Source organism: Rhinopithecus bieti, unplaced genomic scaffold (assembly GCF_001698545.2).
Source record: "Rhinopithecus bieti isolate Rb0 unplaced genomic scaffold, ASM169854v2 scaffold_5889, whole genome shotgun sequence".
Taxonomy (NCBI): Eukaryota; Metazoa; Chordata; class Mammalia; order Primates; family Cercopithecidae; genus Rhinopithecus; species Rhinopithecus bieti.
The window spans coordinates 1,696,633-1,718,126 of record NW_016805277.1 but is presented as its reverse complement, the minus strand read 5'-3'; the positions used below and the strand labels follow the sequence as shown (position 1 = coordinate 1,718,126).

The following is a 21,494-nucleotide window of genomic DNA, read 5'->3' as shown; positions in this document are numbered from 1 at the left end:
ACCATGGTTATGCTCCTTTAAAATGGAATCTTGCCATTTAAAGATACATAATAAAATGTTTACAGATGAAATTAACGTGCTGTTTATTTAAAATAATATGGGCATGGAGGAGTGCTATATTTATGGCTGTATAAATAAAACATGATCGGCCACAGGGTTGGTAACCATCAAAGCTGTGTGATAGGAATAGAATGAGGATTAAACATATTTTTTTGTATGTTTTTGTATGTTTCAGATTTCTCATTTAAAAAATAAATAAATAAAGGCTAAACATTCCAAATTCTCAATGAGACAAGAATTTCAGAGGTCGTAGTTGAAAATAAGGCCAGAACCCCCCTCCCAAGTGATGAAGGAAAATAGCCTGTTTCATGGCAAGAGTGACACCATCTTGAAGCAAAACCATCACTGATACAGTTTGCATGTTGTACCCTCTAAATCTCATGTTGAAATGCAGTCCCCACTGTCGGACCTGCTGGGTGGTGATTAGATCATGGGGGTGGATCACCCATGGATTGGTGCTGTCCTTGCAATAATGAGTTATCATGAGATCTGGTTGGTTGAGTGTGGCACCTCCCCACCACTCTCTCTCTCGCTCCTGCTCTTGCCATGTGATGTGCCTGCTCCTGCTTCATCAATCGCCATGACTAAAAGCTTCCTGAGGCCTTCCCAGAAGCCGAACAGATGCCTGTGCTATGCTTGTACAGCCTACAGAACCATGAGCCAATTGAACCTTTTTTCTTCATAAATTACCTATCCTCAGGTATTTTTTCCTTTTTTTTGAGACATGGTCTCACTCTGTTGTCCAGGCGGGAGTGCAGTGGTGTGATCATGGTTCACTACAGCCCCTACCTCCTGAGCTCAGGTGATCCTCCCACCTCAGCCTCCCAGGTAGCTGGAACTGACTATAGGTGCGCACCACCATGCCCAGCTAGTGTGTGCGTGCCTGTGTGTGTAGACGGGGTTTCACCATGTTGCCTAGGCTGGTCTCCAACTCCTGGGCTCAAGCAATCTGCCTGCCTCAGCCTCTGAAAATGCTGGGATGACAGGCGTGAGCCACCTCGCCTGACCAGGTATTTCTTTAGAGCAATACAAGAACAGCCTAATACAACCATGACAATCAAGAAATACATCACAGACAATCCCATAAAAGAAACAATGCCAGCCAGGCACAGTGGCTTACACCTGTAATCCTAACACTTTTAGAGGCCAAGGCAGGTGGATCACTTGAGGTCAGGAGTTTAAGACCAGCCTGGCCAACATGACAAAACTCCATCTCTACTAAAAATATAAAAATTAGCTGGGTGTGGTGGCACGCACCTGTAGTCCCAGACATTCAGGAGGCTGAGGAAAGAGAATCACTGGAGTCCGGGAGGCAGAGGTTGCAGTGAGTCAAGATCATGCTGCTGTATTCTAGCCTGGGTGACAGAGTGAGACTCTGTCTCAAAAAAATAAATAAATAAAAATTAAAAAAGTAAAGATGCTTATCTAACCTCCCTATGGTCACAAGTTTTCCAAGTTTTTTACAAGATGGTCCAAGATATGCACACGTCTTTACTCTAAAAGCTTGCTATATAAAGAATACTTTCTGGAGGATAAGTGCAAGGATCCACTGTCTCTTGGCTGCTTGAGACATTGCTTCTTTTTGCAAGTCTCTATTAAATGTTTCTTTCCGAGAAACTGGATTTGTCAGTCTCTTTCTTTGGCTGCTCAGCTCCCTCAGCAGTTGGGTGGTAGGTGTGCACAGACCTGCTCACCAACAGAACAAGTGACAATGAAACTTATGCCTTGGAACCTCAACTTTGTTTAAGTTACTTCTATACATTTTGGCAAGGTTTGAAGGAAAGGAGTAAAAACTAAATTATCTCTCAATAAGAAAAATCCAAAACTGGTCAGGCTCAGTGGCTCACACTTGTAATCTCAGCACTCCAAGGGGGGCAGATCACTTGAGGTCAGGAGTTGGAGACCAGCCTAGCCAACATGGGAAAACCCTGTCTCTACTAAAAATACAAAACTTAGCAGGACATGGTGGCATGTGCCTGTAATCCCAGCTATTCAGGAGGCTGAGGCACGAGAATTGCTTGAACCCGGGAGGTGGAAGTTGCAGTGAGCTGAAATCACATCACTGTACTCCAGCCTAGGCGATAGAGTGAGACTGTCTCAACAAAAAAAAGAAACCTATCTTCATCTGCCTGCTCTCTGGGGAAAGAAGCCTGGGTTTCGAACAAGTATGTGATTGCACCAGGCTGGTTGAGATGACTGATGATTAGACAGCTGCTGAGAGGCTGACATTTAGAAAGGCAAAAAGACCAAGAAATATAAAATCACGCATCTTCTAACCATCTTCTTTTTTAATTTTTAATAAAAAGCTGCTGATGATCACAAACTATGATGCCTATGGCAGGGCCTCTGACCAGTGGTGTGTACCACCTGCACCAGTTTACATGGCACCCCCACCCACTGTCTCACTGGATTCTGGCCAGGGCCCACGATCCCCAAGAGAAAGGGCAGTGCTGGGGAGTGCTCAGGCTTCTCTCCAGGTCTCTTTCTAACACTGCACACTATGTCTGTGGAGTCTTCCTTTTTCAGATATTATTGGGATTTATTTTTAAGCTATTTCAACAGTAGTGCTAATTTGACAAGCACCCGAGAGAGGCCTGACTGATTTGTGGTTAACAAGCAAGCTTTATTTGTGGAAGATACTCAGTGTGGGTGCTGGTCCTTATTGAGGTCCGCAGCCTCATCCAGATGTGGTCTACACTCAGCTCCTCCTGGAAGCCAGGTGTTTTCCCAGGCTATACCCTCAGTCACTTTGGAAAGCCAGCTTTCATTTCTAATCTCCATCATGCATCACCAGAACTTTCCTCAAATACCCAGTAGCAATATGTACACCTAGCACCCAGAATTTTAGGGTTTTTTGTTTGTTTGTTTGTTTTTTGAGACGGAGTCTTGCTCTGTCGCCCACATTGGAGTGCAGTGGTATGATCTCAGCTCACTGCAACCTCCACCTCCTGGGTTCAAGCAATTCTCCTGCCTCAGCCTCCTGAGTAGCTGGGATTACAGGTGTGTGCCACCACAGCCAGCTAATTTTTGTATTTTTAGTAAAGACAGGGTTTCACCACATTGGCCAGGCTGGTCTCAAACGCCTGTCCTCGTGATCCACCTGCCTCGGCATGCCAAAGTGCTGGGATTGCAGGCATGAGCCACCACACCAGGCCCACAATCTTAGTTTCTAAACATCATTCTCCAACATAAAGAACCAAGGTTCCTTGGAGAAATGGCAGATAGCAGGACTGGGGAAAAACAAGTACTAGATGAGCATCGTACATTTTCTGAAACCAGAAATAAAGACATGCTTTGAAAAACGACAGAGGTTTGTCAAAAAGCACACAGGATGTATTCTCCCAAAGGCCATATCTGGGACAACTTGAGCGACAAAATAAATGACACTGTGGATTACAGCCCATAGATTAAACATCCATGCATCTATACTAATATAAATAAATAATTGATTGAATTAATACACGGGAAAGAAGGAATAGCCCTTCCTTACAGTAGAATACCAAGTAACAAGTGAAGGAAGGATGGCAATAGGAAATCACCATTTGAGGTTGGGTGTGGTGGCTCACACCTGTAATCCCAACATTTTGGGAGGCCAAGGTAGGCAGATCACTTGAGCTCAGGAATTCGAGAGCAGACTGAGCAACATGGTGAAACACTGTCTCTACCAAAAATATAAAAATCAGCCAGGGGTGGTGGCAGGCACCTGTAGTCCCAGCTACTGGGGAGGCTGAGGAGGGAGGATCCCTTGAGCCGGGGAGGCAGAGGTTGCAATGAGCCGAGATCACACCACTGTACTCCAGCCTGGGTGACAGTGATACCCCACCTCAAAAAGCCAAAAAAGAAAAGAAAATCACCATTTGTAGCCGGGTGTGGTGGCTCACACCTGTAATCCCAGCAATTTGGGAGGCTGAGAAAGGTGGATCACTTGAGCTCAGGAGTTCCAGACCAGCCTGGCCAACATGGTGAAACCTCATCTCTACCAAAAACACAAACATTAGCTGGGCTTAGTGGCACGCGCCTGTGGTCTCAGCTTCTTGGGAGGCTGAGGAAGGAGGACTGCTGGAGCCCAAGAGGCAGAAGTTGCAGTGAGCCAGGATCACACCACTGCACACCACTGCACTCCAGTCACCATTTGCCAAGCATAACAGTTGCAGGCAAGAATCACCAATGGATGTTACTATTTGTCAGCAAAGGTATGATAAGAAATAGAATATTTGCATATCTCAAAGTGTCTACCCACAAGATACTTACTAATTACAAAGAGAAAAATAGTAGCTTTACAGTGAAGAGAGTTGGCAAACACCACTTCAAAACTGATCACCAAAAATGAGGCATATTGATAATATTTTTCCTAACATCACGTGCTGAGAAGAATACAACACAATAACTTTTATGGTTGCCAAAAATGTAAAACCTAAATTTAATCATAAGGAAGCATCAGACAAATCCAAACTGAGGGACATCTTAACAAAATAATTGGCCACTCTTTTTCAAAAGTGTCAGGGTCAGAAAATATTCCAGATTAGGGAAGACTTAACAATTAAATGCAATTGGCCGAGTGCAGCGGCTCATGCATGTAATCCCAGCACTTTGGGAGGCTGAGGTGGGCGGATCACGAGGTCAGGAGTTCGAGACCATCCTGGCCAACATGGTGAAACCCCATCTCTACTAAAAATACAAAAATTAGCCTGGCATGGTGGCACATGCCTGTAATCCCAGCTACTTGGGAGGCTGAGGAAAGAGAATCGCTTGAACCAGGGAGTTGGAGGTTACAGTGAGCCGAGATCATGCCACAGCACTCCAGTCTGGCAACAGAGAGAGACCCCATCTCAAAAAAAAAAAAAAAAAAAAAAAAAAAAAAAATTAGATGCAATTTAGGATCCTGACCTGGATCACAGATCAGAAAAAAGACGTCATTGTGACAATAGATTAAGTGTATGACATCAACATTAACTTGCTGATTCTGATCATTATAGTTATATAAGCCATTAACATTAGGGGAAGCTGGGGGAAGAACACAGGAGAACTCTGCATACTATTTTACCACATTTTCTAAGTATAAAATTACTTTGAAATAAAAAGCAAATTTTTTTAAAAAAAGGGTGGGTGTGGTGGCTCACACCTGTAATCCCAGCACTTTGGGAGGCTAAAGCAAGCAGATCACCTGAAGTCAGGAGTTCAAGACCAGCCTGACCAACATGAAGAAACCCCGTCTCTACTAAAAATACAAAATTAGCTGGCTGTGGTGGCGCATTCCTGTAATCCCAGCTACTCGGGAGGCTGAGGCAGGAGAAACACGTGAACCCACCCAGCACTTTGGAAGGTCAAGGCAGGCAGATTACGAGGTCAGAAGTTCGAGACCAGCCTAGCCAATATGGTGAAACCCCCGTCTCCACTAAAAATACAAAAATTAGCCAGGTGTGGTGGCCCATGTCTGTAGTCCCAACTACTTGGGAGGCTGAGGCAGAAGAATCACTTGAACCCAGGAGGAAGAGGTTGCAGTGAGCCAAGATCACACCACTGCACTCCAGCCTGGGCAAGAGAGCAAGACTCCGTCCCCCCTACACCCAAAAAAAAAAAGCAAATAAACTTTCCTTTGCGTTTTATACTGCAGGGCCTGGCGACCTCTGCAAAGCTCCCTAAGGTAATGGGAAGGAAATTACCTACAAATTCCAAAGTGTGCTATCCCAGGGCAGCAGGCAAAGTCCAAGGCAGCAAATTCAAGCATGTGGGCACATCCTCCAGCCCCTCATCCTATCCCAGGATCTTTCTGGATAACCTCTCCCTGATATCATGGCAGAGTTCCTGGGGGGAAAGTACACAGCACTGCAAGAAGGCAGTGGTCTTACAGAAGAAACTACAGCAGAGAGGAGGAATGAGAGTAAATCAGCCCCTTAACAATGGTCTCTTCAGATCATCTATAGCCAGGCTATAAGAAGCCATCTCCAGAGGGTAGGAACCCTGTGTGCCCAGTCACTTGTGTGGACCACACACCCAGCACAGGTCTGGACTTGGTAGATCCTCCCTCTAATAAATATTTGTTGGAAAGGAAAAAAGGAAGAAAAAAAAAATACATATGAAATGGCAAAACTGAAAAATTCATAATGCCATTTAACTACACCACTTAAAGATGTTAAGTTTTATATGTATATCTTACCACAGTTTTTTTTTTGGAGACAGAGTCTCTCTCTGTAGCCCAGGCTGGAGTGCAGTGGTGCGATCTCAACTCACTGCAACCTGTCTCCTGGGTTCAAGCAATTCTCGTGCCTCAACATCCCAAGTAGCTGGGACTACAGGCATGCACCACCATGCCTGGCTAATTTTTTATTTTTATTAGAGATGGGGTTTTGCCATGTTGCCCAGGCTGGTCTCAAACTCCTGACCTCAAGCAATCCACCCACCTCAGCCTCCCAAAGTGTTAGGATTACAGGCATGAGCCACTGCATCCGACCCTTTTTTTTTTTTTTTTTTTTTGAGATGGAGTTTCACTCTTCTTGCCCAGGCTGCAATGCAATGGCGCCATCTAGGCTCACGGCAACCTCTGCCTCCCAGGTTCAAGCAATTCTCCTGCCTCAGCCTCCCAAGTAGCTGGGCTTACAGGCATGCGCCCACCATGCCCAGCTAATTTTTATGTTTAGTAGAGACAGGGTTTCTCCACTTTGGTCAGGCTGGTCTCAAACTTCCGACCTCAGGTGATTTGCCTGCCTCAGCCTCCCAAAGTGTTGGAATTACAGGCGTGAGCCACCATGCCCCGGTCATGATTTTTAAAAACTGAAATTCAGTACATGCCCTTGATCCCATCATCAGTATATAAAACAGTCTTCCCCAGGTTTAGAAGACCCACCAATATGAATGGAAAAAAACAAGGGTGTATTCTAAAAGGGAGTAATTCCTTCTAGGTACTTTGAAAAGCACCCAGGAATTGAGGCAGACCGCCATGCTATCTTGCCAACTGATGGGTTAAGAAGTAACAAGCCTAATACATCTGTGGCCAGAAGGCCTGGAGAAAGTACAGCCTCAGGAGCCACCTTGCAGTTACACCCACAGGGTCTCAGTGTCCCTAAGCAGAAAGTTGGGAGAAGGACTTCCACACCTGAAGAAATGAGGCTGGCGACAGTGACCAGTTAGGCCCTGCTTCCAAATGTCACCCATTCCCATTTGGCCATGGCCACTTACATCACCAACAACCTAACTCACATGAAATGGCTATTACTGAACCAGAAATCCTGCAGCCTCCATGGCTGAAGCCAGGAGAACACTAACAAAATGCAGAATCTTATTACGAAACACTGCTAAACACTGCTCTGAAACCTCTATTACAAAGTGAGCTCCTTGGGGGTAGTAACAATCATGGCCTGGGCATCCTTAGATCTCCAGATGGGCGCAGGGCCAAGCACAGGCGGCACTTAGAAAACATTTGTTGGGTAAACACCAACCCTGAATTAGGAAGTGCTTATTATAGCACAGTCTGTTAATGCATAGATGTGGGTACGACCCCGGGACCAAATTAAAACCAGAGGACTTGGCCGGGCACGGTGGCTCAAGCCTGTAATCCCAGTACTTTGGGAGGCCGAGACGGGCGGATCACGAGGTCAGGAGATCGAGACCATCCTGGCTAATACGGTGAAACCCTGTCTCTACTTAAAATACAAAAAACTAGCCGGGCGACGAGGCGGGCGCCTGTAGTCCCAGCTACTCGGGAGGCTGAGGCAGGAGAATGGCGTAAACCCGGGAGGCGGAGCTTGCAGTGAGCTGAGATCCGGCCACTGCACTCCAGCCTGGGCGACAGAGCCAGACTCCGGCTCAAAAAAAAAAAAAAAAAACCAGAGGACTTAAATCGCCAGGTCTTAGAGGCCATATTTTAGGTGCTATCAGCCCCTAAAACATTTTGTCACAAAGGGCTTCCACCACCTGCAACATGAGAGGACATCCTTGTGGAGAAAACAGATGAGAATCTTACCCAGTGTTAGGTGAGAAGGATGAATCGAAGGTCAGCTTCAGTCCACGTGCAAGCTGAACAGAAAAGAAATTTGCCAGTAGGTTTAGTCACAAGGTGGGCCAGCAGATGTGAATTAGCAAATCCGCGTCTTTTCACAGCAGCCATTACCTGATCTTCCACAGTAATCTCGGTGCCTAGTGTATTGTCGGTGTTCCATTTCTCTGTAAACGTCAGGCCGTACTCAGTCCATCTGTACTTGGTTTCCAGACTGCCTGTTACTTTGGTGGTCTCAGTGTTGGCTGAGCCTGAGCTTGTAAATTCCTTCAAAGGAGAGAGAGAGTCACAGCCTGCACCACAGCACTCACTTGGCTTCACTCCACTCCTAAACACTATACTTGCCTTTCTGCAAGAGGCAAGACCCTGAATGTGGCGGGGCCAAGGCTAACTCTACAATTCAAATAGATATTTAAAGTACAGATGGGAGTAAAGGAGCCTGCTATGTAAAGAAATCTTATGGGGAATTCGTTGTCAGCAGACAGCTTCCTTCCTCCCTGTAACTCCTCAGTCTGGACAGGAAAGCATCTCCCCTCCATCCTGGCTCCAGCCCGGTACAGACAAAAAGCACCGAGCTAAAGCTGACACAGCAGTAACTCAAACCCAAAACTTCTTCCTTCCAACAATTACTGCACACACAATTTAAAAGGGACTACTAAGATTACTTTAAAAACACTTATGTGGTTGAACACAGGTGAACTTGAAAATAAGAAGCACAAGGAAAACTGAAACTGAGACCTGCCCTCTTCTCCTCTGAGTATTACCCGCTGCTGAATTGGGGCCCTACTGGCATGGTTCCCCTGGACCACTCATCATGTAGGAAATGGACTGAATGTGAAAACCACAAACTGCCAGAACTTAAAAAAAAAAAAAAGTACCTTCTTTTGGCTTTGCCAGCCAGGTCATGAGTTATTTGTTGATCTACAACAAATTCCCATGTTCCATACAATGGTCACTATTCGGGTAATGGGTACACTAGAAGCCCAAACCTCACTGTTACACAATACATCCATGTAACAAACCTGGACATGTACAGCCTGAATCTAAAATCTTTTCTCAAAATAGAAACAAGCCAGGTGTGGTGGCTCATGCCTATAATCCCAGCACTTTGGGAGGCCAAGGCGGGCAGATCATCTGAAGTTGGGAGTTCAAGACCAGACTGACCAACATGTAGAAACCCCGTCTCTACTGAAAATACAAAATTAGCCGGGCATGGTGGCAGGCGCCTGTAATCCCAGCTACTCGGTAGGCTGAGGCAGGAGAATCGCTTGAACCCAGGAGGTGAAGGTTGCGGTGGGCTGAGATCATGCCATTGCACTCCAGCCTGGGTGACAACAGCGCAACTCCATCTCAAAAATAAATAAATAAAATAAAAATAAATAAATACTCATGTTCCATGTAGGTTGGACAACTTACCAATCCATTCTCAGATTTTGTTTTCAAATCAAGCTTTATTAAGCCAAATCCTAAAGAAAGAAGAAGACAACTGTTAATAGGTTAAATAACTATCTAGAGAACAGCACCTCTGCCTCCCTCACGGTTGCTTCGAAATGCTTTTTTAGAAGAAGCACACTACTGCCACACGGGCTGAGGGCACCCAGTCTCTGCTGCTGCTCATGGGGGGAGTTCAGCTGCCATGGAACAGCAGCAGACAGAATGGGCACAGGCCCACCTGGGTCCCACCTGCACTCCCAGCAGGGTCTGAGAAGAAGATGCCTGACAGCTGGCAGAGACACAGTCATCGGGCCTCGTGGGCATGTGCCTAAGCACAGGCTAAATATAGAAGCCGCGCTCCACTGCAGCAGCTTCCACAGGGCTGCTCCACACTTGGAAGAGAAAACAGGAATACCCACTTGACAGCATCAATGCAGGAGCCTGTCCAACTGGGGGCACAACCAAAACTGCTTCATTTGCCACACAAATGAAAGCTTCTTTTTTCCTTCACGTGAAAGTTCAGAACAGCTGACCTACCCAGGTTTCCTAAACAGTTATCGGTAAAGTCTCAAACGTGCCAACTCAGTCTGGGAGCTGAAAGGCACCCCCTCTCTGCAACACTCACCATAGCCCTTGGTGAAGACATCCCTGGCAGATTTGCCAAGATCGGCATACGTGGGTGGCACAGCCATCTTCTGCTACGATAAAAGAATCACCAGAATAAATGCATTGGTAATTAGGGAAATTAGCTTTCCATCAATAACAATTATTAGATGTAATTAGCAACCAATAAAAATCACCTAGCACTAAAACTTCCTGGTAGCTTATCCTCCCAGATGGGCCAAGAAGCCCTTGCTGTCTTGTACTTCATTTTGTGGCCAGAGCTTGAGACACTCAATGAGTCTTTGTTGACAGAGGATCAACAATTTAGACCTCTCCTCCTCAGCATCCCCAGGACTGAGCCCAGGTCCAGAACAGAGTAGGAGTCAGGAAATATTTGCTTAATGAATAAACTGTCAAAGACACATTCCCATGAGCCAATGACTTTACTGAATTGTAGGACTGTTGCCAATAAAACGTATCCTCTTACAAAATGCCAGCTACTAGGACATTAAATGCGCCGAACAGAAATAAGAGCTTTTCATGGGAACATCATTTTCCATGTGGCTCTGATTTCATTCATTCAACAAATATTTATAGAGTACCTACTATATGCCAGGATGGGACCAACTTTTCACAAAACTTTTGGACTTTATGGGAACCCACTTCCTATTTCTCATAGAAAATCCAGTAAAATCTAACCAATTTGGCAGCTCTTCACGTGGAAAAAACCCAAATACATCCTACAAATAAATTAATTTAAATAAACATTTTTTTAAGCTCCAGTGTAACTTTATTTTCAAAACCAACCATCAAAGGACTACTTGGGATTGCCGCATATCACTAAGTCAATCAACAAACATTTATTAAGCACCTCAGTGCTCAAGGAAGGAGAGTAACTCAAATAGTCTTTGCCCTGAGGACCACACTGCATTCCTGGAAGGCTTTGCTTTAGCATGCTGTATATGCCGTGTACACAGGATTAATATCCTCATCTGGGAATGTACAGTGTGCTCTGCCCATGAGCAGAGGGGGTCAAGCATGAGAAAGTCTCATCTCCTGCACCTTCTCCATTCCCAGCATCATTAGTCTCAACCAGAAGGACCATTCCATTTGTTTTAAAACACAGTATAGTGGCCGGGCGCGGTGGCTCAAGCCCCAGCCACTCCTTGGGCAGGCCGAGACGCGGCGGATCACCAGAGGTCAGAGTCGAGACCATCCTTGGCTAAATACGCGTGAAACCCGTCTCTACTAAAAAAGACAAAAAAACTAGCCGGGCCCGACAGAGGCGGGCGCCCCTGGTAAGGTCCCAGCTACTGGTGAGCTGAGACAGGAGAATGGCGTGAACCCCGGGAGGCCGGAGCTTGCAGTGAGCTGAGAGCCGGCCCACTGGCACTCCAGCCTGGGCGGCAGAGCAAGACTCCCCGTCTCAAAAAAAAAAAAAAAAAAAAAAAAAAAAAAAAAAAAAAACAAAAAAAAAAACACACAGTATAGCTAAATTATCAAAATGCATCTGCATATACACCATCTGAAGTTACATGTATATATACTCACACAAGTAAACACATGTATGACTTGCTCCTGGTAAGTGGGAGGGAGCCTACTAAAAAGTGGTTCAAGTGATCCTGGGGGGAACAATATAACAAATGGAAGTTGCATTCTTGGCCAAAGCTTTAACTTCAAAAGCACTGCAGGAGGCCACAGACTCACTGAGTACCTTGCAAAAGAAACAGTACAAACTTCTACAATTTTAAATTGTAAAGTTGTGGTCCAGGTCCTACTTTACTTTTTCCAGATGCTTTTGTTAATTTTATCCCAGCTCACTTTTGTGTCACAGCAGAGACAGAAGAGCAGCGAGCTGTTTACTCTGTCCTATTTTTGTCGCTGCTGTGTTATTTCTTGCACATGATCAGGCTGGAAGCATGGACAGGTCAGCCCACATTAGGATCAGGGTAGAGCGATGAGGGGGGAAGAACCATTTTACACTGCCCGCCACTGGCTCTTTCAAGTCTGGGGGCTCCCCTCTTCCCACCTGTTCCTCCCTCCCAAACTAACCCTGTAGGTACATTCCCCTGGGATAGACCAGGAAACCATCCACCAGATCCTCAAGAAATATCCTTTGCCTGACCCCTTCCTAGGAGAACAACTCTGGATTGAAAGCTGAGGCAATGTAACCCCAGGCAGACACAGAACATAACAGCAAATGGCCAGAACATTCTCCACCGGACAGGGTTAACAAACCATCAGTGAACCAAGCACCCTCCTTCAGTGCTATCCCTCCCAGCTGGGCTACAAACTCAGCTCGGGGTTGGGGCTAGGGAGGCAGGAGGAGAAGCAGTCCCGTGGTAATATCTGTGGGTCAGCTAAGACCTCCCTGGACCTTAGGAGCCAGAGCCTTCCCCATGACTCTCCCGACCCCACAGAAGAGATGCCTCCCAGACACAGTAGCCTTCACATCTGGACTGGTCCCCGCTCAGGATAAAGGCAGAACACTCATCCACTTAATGTTCCCCAAATGCCTTCTCTCATCGCTAATCCCCAAAACCCAACAAGCACAGCCACCTGTCAAAAAACACCCCACCCACAGCAAACATCAGCCTGAAGTACAAGGCCACTAAGGAGATTACCACCCAAGGACAAGGGACTCAGACAGCAGAGCTCAGAAGAGCAGACCAGACCCCTCCTGGGGCCTCTGGGAGCTCCAACATGGCCAAGCTCTTTTGGGGCTGTGGGGTCCCACAACAACCACGTAGTTGGTACCAGCAGCATGCAAGTGAACTTGCTGGTTCACTAAAACATATCCTTATCCAACACCTCACTGTAAACACACTGGATGCTGGATGCTGGCTTTCTCTTCTGTGTGTCATGCTCTCTTCCCCATCTCCTTGAACACAGACAATGAAGCATAATCTCCCCCGTTCTGGACCCCCAGGTAAGCATTCTCCCCAGCACAGCACCCCCAAAATGCCCATTTTTACACAGCTCTTGAACCCATTTCAGAGATAATCTGCATTCGTTTTCTAAGGCAAGGACTGGAGGAAAGAAAAGTCGGCAAACTGCTTTCACTTAACACCCTGCCAGGGCGCTGACTTGAAGGCTGAACCCTGGCCCCCACCCCTCCCAGTCACTCCTTCCACCCAGATCTGCTCCAAATCGGAGTCTGTACAGTTGGCTACTGACACACAGCTGTCTCTGCACCATCCACCCCCCAGGGGCCTTCACAAGCCAAGCCTCTAGAGGCTGCATATGAAGCAGGGCAGTCTGACATCAGCAAAGCAGCTAGCCCTGGAGAGACAGAAGTCAGAGGGCGTCCTGGGGGAGACAAAACCACAGGCCTCTCTGCCTGACTGATGGCTTCAGGGCAGAGCCTGGGGGCTTCGTTCCCACTGGTTGGTAGGAAAGAGAGGGATGGGTAGGGCCAGGCTGAGCAGACCTGCCTGCAGTCACTGAAGACTTTGAGAAGGACCAGCAAGTCACGCCAGGATACAGGAGTCCCTGGTTCCCCTCCACAGCCTGCCAGTCTACCTACCCAACCTTTCCTTGGCTGACCTTGAACAAATTATGCAAGCCCCATTCCAGCTGAGGAATGAAAATCTGGCCCATACTGGAAGCTCAGAGGGGAAGGATAGTGTATCTATCACCCAGCGCAGTCTGCATAATACTTACGTAACCTCTGTCTTGGGGGTACACATCCTTCCTGGCTCATCAGCTGCATGGCAATGACAGCTGCTCTGCTCACCGTGCCCCCACCCCACCCTACCTCATACACCTACCCCCAAATCACACCTTTGAACTCAAAGCACCCCAGAGCCTGTCATACATACATTTATCCAAAATATGGAAAAAGCTATGTATATAAAGATGCTAAGGCCTGGCTGGCATATAATAGGCATTCAATATAAATGTGTTTGATGAGTGAATGAGAAATGAGCATCAAAGTATTATTGACTAGTGGGGGGAAAAGTTGAAACTTGGAATCTGACAATAGGAACTCATTATAATGCAACCAGGAAGTAAGAGCTCCCTCTGCAGTGCCACTGTTGCAGCACCACCAAGAGTGGGGGAGTTGGGGAGACCCTCAACTGGCAATGACCCCCACTCTCTCTGCCTGCTCCCACCCCGGCCTAAGGAGAGCTGAACTCAGGTTGAGGAGACCAAGTACCTTCAGAAGCACTGGTTGCTTCTGACCTCAATACCACGCATGGATTTTATTCTCAGGGCCACCAAGAGCCACTGTTGAGTGACTGCCACATCTGTGTTTCAGAAGCTCACTTAACCAGCAGACTGGCAAAAACATAAATAATATCCAGTGTCGGTGAGGGTGTGGAAAACAGTCACTCTCGTTCATGCCAAGTGGGAGTACTACAGGTACACTCTTTTTGGAAAGCAATTAACCCAGCATTAACCCTAGTGGCAATTCCACTCCTAGGAAGCTGTTCCACTGTAGCAACTAAGGCACTCGAAGACATGTACATCAGGATGCTCACTGTAGCAGTATTTGTAACACAAAACCCAGAAACAAACTAAAAGTCCATCAAAGGGAAAACGAATGAAAAAGAAATTAAGGTACTATACTTCCAAACTAAGGCGTACCACATGGCAATCAAAAAGTATAAGGTGGGTGGCTCATGCTGTAATCCCAGCACTTTGGGAGGCTGAGGTGGGTGGATCACTTGAGGCCAGGAGTTCAAGATCAGCCTGGCCAACATGGCAAAACCCCATCTGTACTAAAAATACAAAAAAAAAAAATCAGCCAGGTGTGATGGTGCACACCTGTAATGCCAGCTACTTGAGAGGCTGAGGCACGAGCTTAAACCAGGAGGCAGAGGTTGCAGTGAGCCAAGATCATGCCACTGCACTCCAGCCTGGATGACAGAGAAAGACTGTCTCACCAAAAAAAAAAAAAAAAAAAAAAAAAAAAGAATAAAGTGGATATATGTGGTGGCATTGAAAGATAGCTAAGATACAGTTAAATGAAAAAAGTCAGAAAATTTGTAATTCTGTGTAATTGGAGGAAAACCTTTCACACATCATTCTATGTTCATGAATGGATGGGAAAGCATGTGGAAGGATACAAGCCAATCTGCAAATTGGGGCTGGCTTAGATATGCTTCTGGAGAAGGAGTTTTAGGAATGGACTTCAAATCGAATTTTCATTTTTTTGTTCTGCTTCAATATTTAAACTGTGTATACTGATAATTTGTTTAAGGATAAAGAATTTTAATACAAAAATTAGCCAGATATGGTGGTAAGTGCCTGTAATTCCAGCTATTTGGGAGGCTGAGGCATGAGACTCACTTAAACCCGGACGCAAAGGTTGCAGTGAGCCGAGATCGTGCTACTGCACTCCAGCCTGGGTGACAGAGCTAGACTCCCTCTCAAAAAAAAAAAGCATTTTAAAAGCCAACCACTGTGCCTGAAATTGAGCTGTGTTGTGTCCCAAGTCATGTTCCAAGACTGCTACAGTAGCGATGCCAGAAGGCTACCTAGAGTGTCCATACAGATTGCAAGAACAGATTTAAACTACACTGAGATAGAAGAGCTATCAGGCAAGATACGTTGGGGCACATTTCACTCCCAGGTGACCACTAGTGGCTTGGCCACTTTGCCAGAAATCATGAGCAGGGCGGAGCTCCCTAACTTCAGTGTGCACAAGAATCACCGGAGGCACTTGTTCAAGAAGAGCCTGCCAGAGGAGGTGGAACTCCTCCTGCCCCACCTCTCAGCCTGTGCCTAACAGGCAGGGCTGCCCCCAGGTGCCACTGAGAAGCAGCAGCTCAGGGTGGTCCCTGCACTAAGCACCTACTAGGCCCCCATCTGGTAGAAATATGCTCTTTTCTCTGCAGAGGCTCCCTCAAGAGGATTCAGGCATGTGCCGGGCATGGTGGCTCATGCCTCTAATCCCACACTCTGGGAGGCCAAAGCAGGAGGATCGCCTGAATGCAGGAGCTCGGGACCAGCCTGGGCAATATAGTCAGACTCTGTCTCTTTTAAATAAAAAATAAAAAGAAATAAATAGTAACAATAGAAGGATGCAGGCAGGCGAGCTTTGCATCCCGGGAGAGCCAACAACTACTGCAATGGTTGATACAGGAAGCAGGGTGCCCATGGGTCTCCAAGACTCAGCTAAGAACAGCTGGGAGGAAAGGCCTTAGGCCTAAGGAAGGTGTTACAAGAAAGAAGTGAAACACACAGAACAGCAGAAGTATCTGGCATGGAGTTAAGTGTTCGACAAATGGCAGTGGTAACCATAATCCACTAAACTGGATACTCTGTCTGCCCCTCCAGATCCATTCTCCTCCCTTTCACCCTGCTCTGTGCCCCCAGAACTGATCATTATGGACTGCTATCCGTGGGTTTAGGATTGGGCTTAGCCTATCAATGTGAGGTACTTGCAGAAGATGAGAGTTTAGGGAAGAATGAAGTCGGAGTAGTCACCCCGAGTCTCCCTCCCTGCTGGGCCTCAGATGGGTAATGGCTACCTTCCTCTACCCAAGGCCACAGCTCCTGCCAAGAAGCTCCCTCTCTTGTAGGCCTCAGGGTGACAGACCAGACCTGACACCCTGTCCACGGCTTTGCAAATGATGTCTTCCTTAAACTCTTTTGGATTACCAAGTGTAAGTATGCACCAGATCCCTGCAAGGACCCTAACCAACAGAGCAATCACAATCATCATCACCATCATTGCCATCATCTTATGATTCTGCTGAGGAAAAGAATACTATGGAAAAGTCTCTGGCCCCGCTGTTTCACCAACACCATTCTAGGTGGTTTGTCAGGGCAGAACTAGGCCAGCCTATAGGAGGGGTATCAGACCAGCCAGGGATCACAGCAACAGCACCTCTTCCTAGCCCTGAGGACCAGGAAAAGCAACTTCCCCAGCAGAAGGCAACCCTAGCTCTAAAAGCCAACGTGGGGGCGAACACAGTCAGCAGCTCGCTCATACACATGCACACACACACATACACTCCAGCACTTTCTCTTTCTTGCCAGGAAGAAACAGCCCAGGGGAACAGTTCCTGGTTCGAACTCCAGGATGCTGGCAAAGGCCGATGGCCCTGTGCTCTGGTAGCAAGTCTGTGTACCCAATGCAGCTGTTCTCCCCTCCATCCTTCCACAACAGTCGCGCAGTGGGCAGTAGAGCTTTCCAGGGGTAGCTTCTATTTTCAAACACCCTGGCAGCTGGGCCACCACCAGCACAGCTGAGTTCCATGCTGAGCTCCTAGGCTCAGGAGAAGGTTGCTGACTCAGGGCAGCCTGCCCACACACCTATCAAGGGGAGATGGCCTGGGTTGGCAGCCAGTACACTATGGTCTGGATCCCAGGCACACTCGGGGCTCCTGCCTGACCTCAGGCACCTCAAGTTCCCTGCAGCCTCACTGCTTGGCCTGACCAGGTAGGCTTGAGACAGACAGTGCTTGGGCAGGTAGCCTCGGGAATCAAATAGATCTGAGTTCTAACCCATCCTACCACTTTCTAGATATGTGAGCTTGGGCAAGTCGCAACCTCTCCACTCCTTTTTCTTCAGCTCTAATATGGAGAAAGACAGCCTGGATTGGTGACACTGCGAGGACTGAATTAGCTCGTTAATATACACTTGGTACAGTGGCTGGTGCATGGTAAGCAGGGAACACACACAGTATTTTATCACACATTTTCATTTTGTGTATTTATTATAATAATGGCTGCTGAGCATGTTCAAAAGGTCACCCTGAACCACAGGGTCCAGAGTCCTTCATGTCCATAATGAGGCATTGTTTAGCTAACCAGGTCCTGGAAGAACGCCTCCCACCAGATCCCAGGGAAAACTGACCCTTATAATAGACACTCAGCACCACTGTCCTTGCAAGAAATAGAGGTGACTCCATTGTCCACTGCCAGTTGGCCCACACTCAGTCATGCATAAGTTCACTCTGATTGGTGTGGAAGAATAATAATGTCTCTCATCTGAACACCAATTTTGACTTTCCAAAAAGCATTCACATCTATTAGCACCTTGCAAGGGTCCCTGGGAGGGCAACTGCAATGTGAGAGCACCACCATTCAGATCAGGCCTTCAATCCCAACTCCACTCCTGCCAGGCTGTTACCTCAGAGTGGTTACCTCACTTCTCTGTGCTCGTCTGCTGACCTGTGAAATGGAAACACATTACCTCTCTCCTAGGGTATAGGGTGGTGAACTCAACATCACAGAACATTCATTGAGCCCCTAGAAAGGTGCTGAGCAAGCCCTCAATCAGCAACCACTGTGATGATGACAATCATACTTTTATAGCAGCGAAACTGGGCCAGGCACAGTGGCTCACACCAGCAATCCCAGTACTTTAGGAGGCCGAGGCAAATGGATCACGAGGTCAGGAGTTCAAGACCAACCTGGCCAAGATGTTGAAACCCCGTCTCCACTAAAAAATACAAAAAAATTAGCCGGGCATGGTGGCGGGCACCTGTAATCCCAGTTACTCAGGAGCCTGAGGCAGAGAATTGCTTGAACTCGAGAGATGGAGACTGCAGGGAGCCAAGATCATGCCACTGCACTCCAGCCTGGGCGACAGAGTGAGACTCCATCGCAAAAAAAAAAAAAAAAAACAGAGACAGAGAAACTAAGGCACAAGAAAGTGACTTGACCTGTATGAGACAGACCCTGTGGCTCATTAGACCTGTAGTGTGGGCCCAAGCTACTCTCCAGTGCTCTTTGCAGCACAGTTCTGAGTAAATAACTTCAAGTCCCACTCATCCCAAATCCCCTGAGTACGCGGTAAAATGGAGATATGTGCCCAGACCCAGCTGAGAAGCCCACTGGTCACCTTTTCTCAGTGGCTACCACAGGAGTCCATGGAAAACCCAAAGCCGCAGACTACAGAATCTTGGAGCACTGGGAGGCGCTGCCTCCAGGCTTGGGCTGGTCCTCAGCCATACATGCGCCTCTGCCAGTCACTACCACTGAAGACACTGCACCATGGGAAATTCCATCAAGGGCGAAGTGGACTTCAGTGCTTCAGGAGCATCTTCCTGGTAAGGGTAGAGGGTGGATGCCCTTCACCACCCCAGCATGTAGTTCACTGTCCACACCCGTCTAGTGTTCAGCAAGGCCAGGGGCCCAGAGGCACCTCATCCCTGTATGGTCCCCCACTTTCTGTGCTACAAATAACCCCTGCCTACAGCCCCATTCTAGAATAGCAGAAATAAAACTAAATAATCAACAATGAATAGTCCCCACTACCCAGAGGCAGGCACCCTACTCAGGACAACCCCAGCATAAGCTGTCCATCCACCCATCACGAGGGAAGGGGTAACAGACCCAACTCCTTCTGTAGAATCCCAATCACCCACGTCACCCTCCCTGCAAGCCCAGAAACACCAGTTCAACAAGTTTCCCTCGGGACTTGGAAAACCAGAGAATGAAGACAATGTGTTCAAAGCACTTATTTCAAGAGACTATATAGACTGTTACAGTTCTTTAAATATCTGTGACTCTCTGCTAGGTGAGGCTGTTTTCCACAAGTGAGATGTCTGTGTCCCTCAAAAGGATGTCCAGGACCGGGCGTGGTGGCTCACACCTGTAATCCCAGCACTTTGGGAGGCTGAGGCAGGGGGATTGCTTGAGGCCAGGAGTTTGAGATCGGCCTGGCCAACATGGTGAAACCCCACTCTACTAATAATACAAAAATTAGACAGGTGTGGTAGTGTGTGCCTAGGATCCCAGATACTCTGGGAGGCTGTGGTGGGAGGATTGATTGAGCCCAGGAGATACAAGCTGCCATCAGTCAATATGGTGCCACTGCACTCTGGCAACAGAGCAAGACCCCGTCTCAAAAAAAAGAAAAAGAAAAAACGTTCAGGATCAAAGGACTATGGTCTGGGCCTGCAGCCCTTCATATGCCCATTCAAAAATTCCACAAATACCTAATAAGCACCTACTATGTGCCATGTACTGGAATAGTAAAACTCTGTCAATAAAGCTGGGTGAATTCTGATACAAGAGTGCATTTACCCCTACAGACCGTTCTCAAGCACCTACTGTGTGCCAGGCAGCATCACGACAGGCACTGAAGACAAAGTAGCACAGGGCCTCAGTGCCTCAGTCTGACCCTTAAAAGCTGAGTCGGTCCAGAGCTGGGGTGGGCAGAATGAAGGCAGGCCCTCGGTAGTCTGCCCTGGCCTTTCCCTGCCTCAGTGGAGAAGTTTAGGCAACAGAGGAGCCCTTTCCCTTATCTCCCCAGGAAAGGAGAGGCCAGTCAAGGGGACAGGGACCCCGGGCGGATCGGGCCTCTAAAACAGGGTCTGCTCCTGCAAGGTCTCCACATGCAAACTTACTGCTCGAGCTTGACAAGGTCCATCTGTAAACTTACAAGACTTTTCATAAATTAACGTGAAAGTTACTCAATACCTGGTATACAAATGCTTGTCAATAATAGTACAAAAATGCTTAAAAACAGGAGCTACATTTATTGAACCCTTTCCACAACGCCACGTGTAGTAGCAAAATGGTCTGCAGGGGATGGGCTGGATTCACCCAAAAAGCCCCAAGGGTGTCAGGGTTTCTACTTAGCCCTTCTCCATACCGGCACTGTTCTAAAGGTTTCATGTTAATTAATTCATTTTATTCTTCCCCAAAACTCAACGAAGGAGAGGTATAATTGCTCCCATCCTACAGATGAGAAAACGAAGGTTTGCGGTCTTCCCAGCTGTGTGACCTTGTACAAATGACTAGGACTGCGGGCCTCTGATCCAACGTCAGGCTCCGAAACAGTTTCCCAAATGCACTGCCGCGTTTGGCAAATGAATGAACAACCGAACCAGGAATCACTCCTAAGGCCAAGAAGGCCACATCCTTCCCCGTGGGGCCTCCTTTTCCGAGGCCAAACCTCCAGCCCAGGCCGGAGCTCCGGCCTCTACGGCCTAAGTCGACTCTCGGCCGGCGGGTTCCGCCCTAGAAGGCTCTGGCACAGGCGGGCGGTGCCGGGCGCCAGCTTCTGCGGGCGTGGGCCGGCCACGACCCGTGGGCCTGGGGACGCGGGGCCACGGTCGTCAAGTGAGCTCATCCCCGCGGCGGCAGCGTGGCCGGCACCCGCCTGTTGGCCTGGTCCAGCGAGCGTGGGCGGCGAACGGGTCCCCGCCGGATCCACGCTGGTGGGATCCAGGGCCAGAGAGCGCCGCCGGGGAAGGTCACCTAGACGCGCGGCCCGCCGGGCCTCCACGCGGCCGCCCCTGCCCTTCCGCCCGCAAGCTCGGGCCGCCTCTCGCCGCCAGCCGCAAGCGTCTCCGGACCCTCGGCCTCGCGGTCCCCAGCCCGGACCCGTTCGGCGCCCGCCTGCGCGGCCTTCTCTGCCCACCCGCTAACCAGCCAGGCCCGCGCTGGCCGCTCGGGCTCCCTCCCCGGGGCCGGACTCCCGAGGCCCCTCGCCCNC

The 21,494-nt window shown here is 48.1% G+C and overlaps 1 protein-coding gene across 3 annotated transcripts in view; it reads right to left on the bottom strand.

The window, feature by feature from the left end:
- VDAC1 (voltage dependent anion channel 1) overlaps positions 1 to 21,494 on the bottom strand; it is a 44,756-nt gene that overhangs the window by 10,904 nt on the left and 12,358 nt on the right. Inside the window, exons 1-5 of one of the 3 annotated variants that reach the window (XM_017871982.1) lie at positions 18,083 to 20,046; positions 10,113 to 10,185; positions 9,470 to 9,519; positions 8,168 to 8,320; positions 8,021 to 8,073 (exon numbers count right to left, since the gene is read on the bottom strand). In XM_017871982.1, coding sequence (XP_017727471.1) covers positions 8,021 to 8,073; positions 8,168 to 8,320; positions 9,470 to 9,519; positions 10,113 to 10,185; positions 18,083 to 18,130 — 377 coding nt within the window. In that variant the 5' untranslated portion in view covers positions 18,131 to 20,046. Of the gene's footprint in view, positions 1 to 8,020; positions 8,074 to 8,167; positions 8,321 to 9,469; positions 9,520 to 10,112; positions 10,186 to 18,082; positions 20,047 to 21,494 lie in introns of those variants that run through there. The other 2 variants (XM_017871983.1, XM_017871984.1) reach the window with 2 other exon arrangements.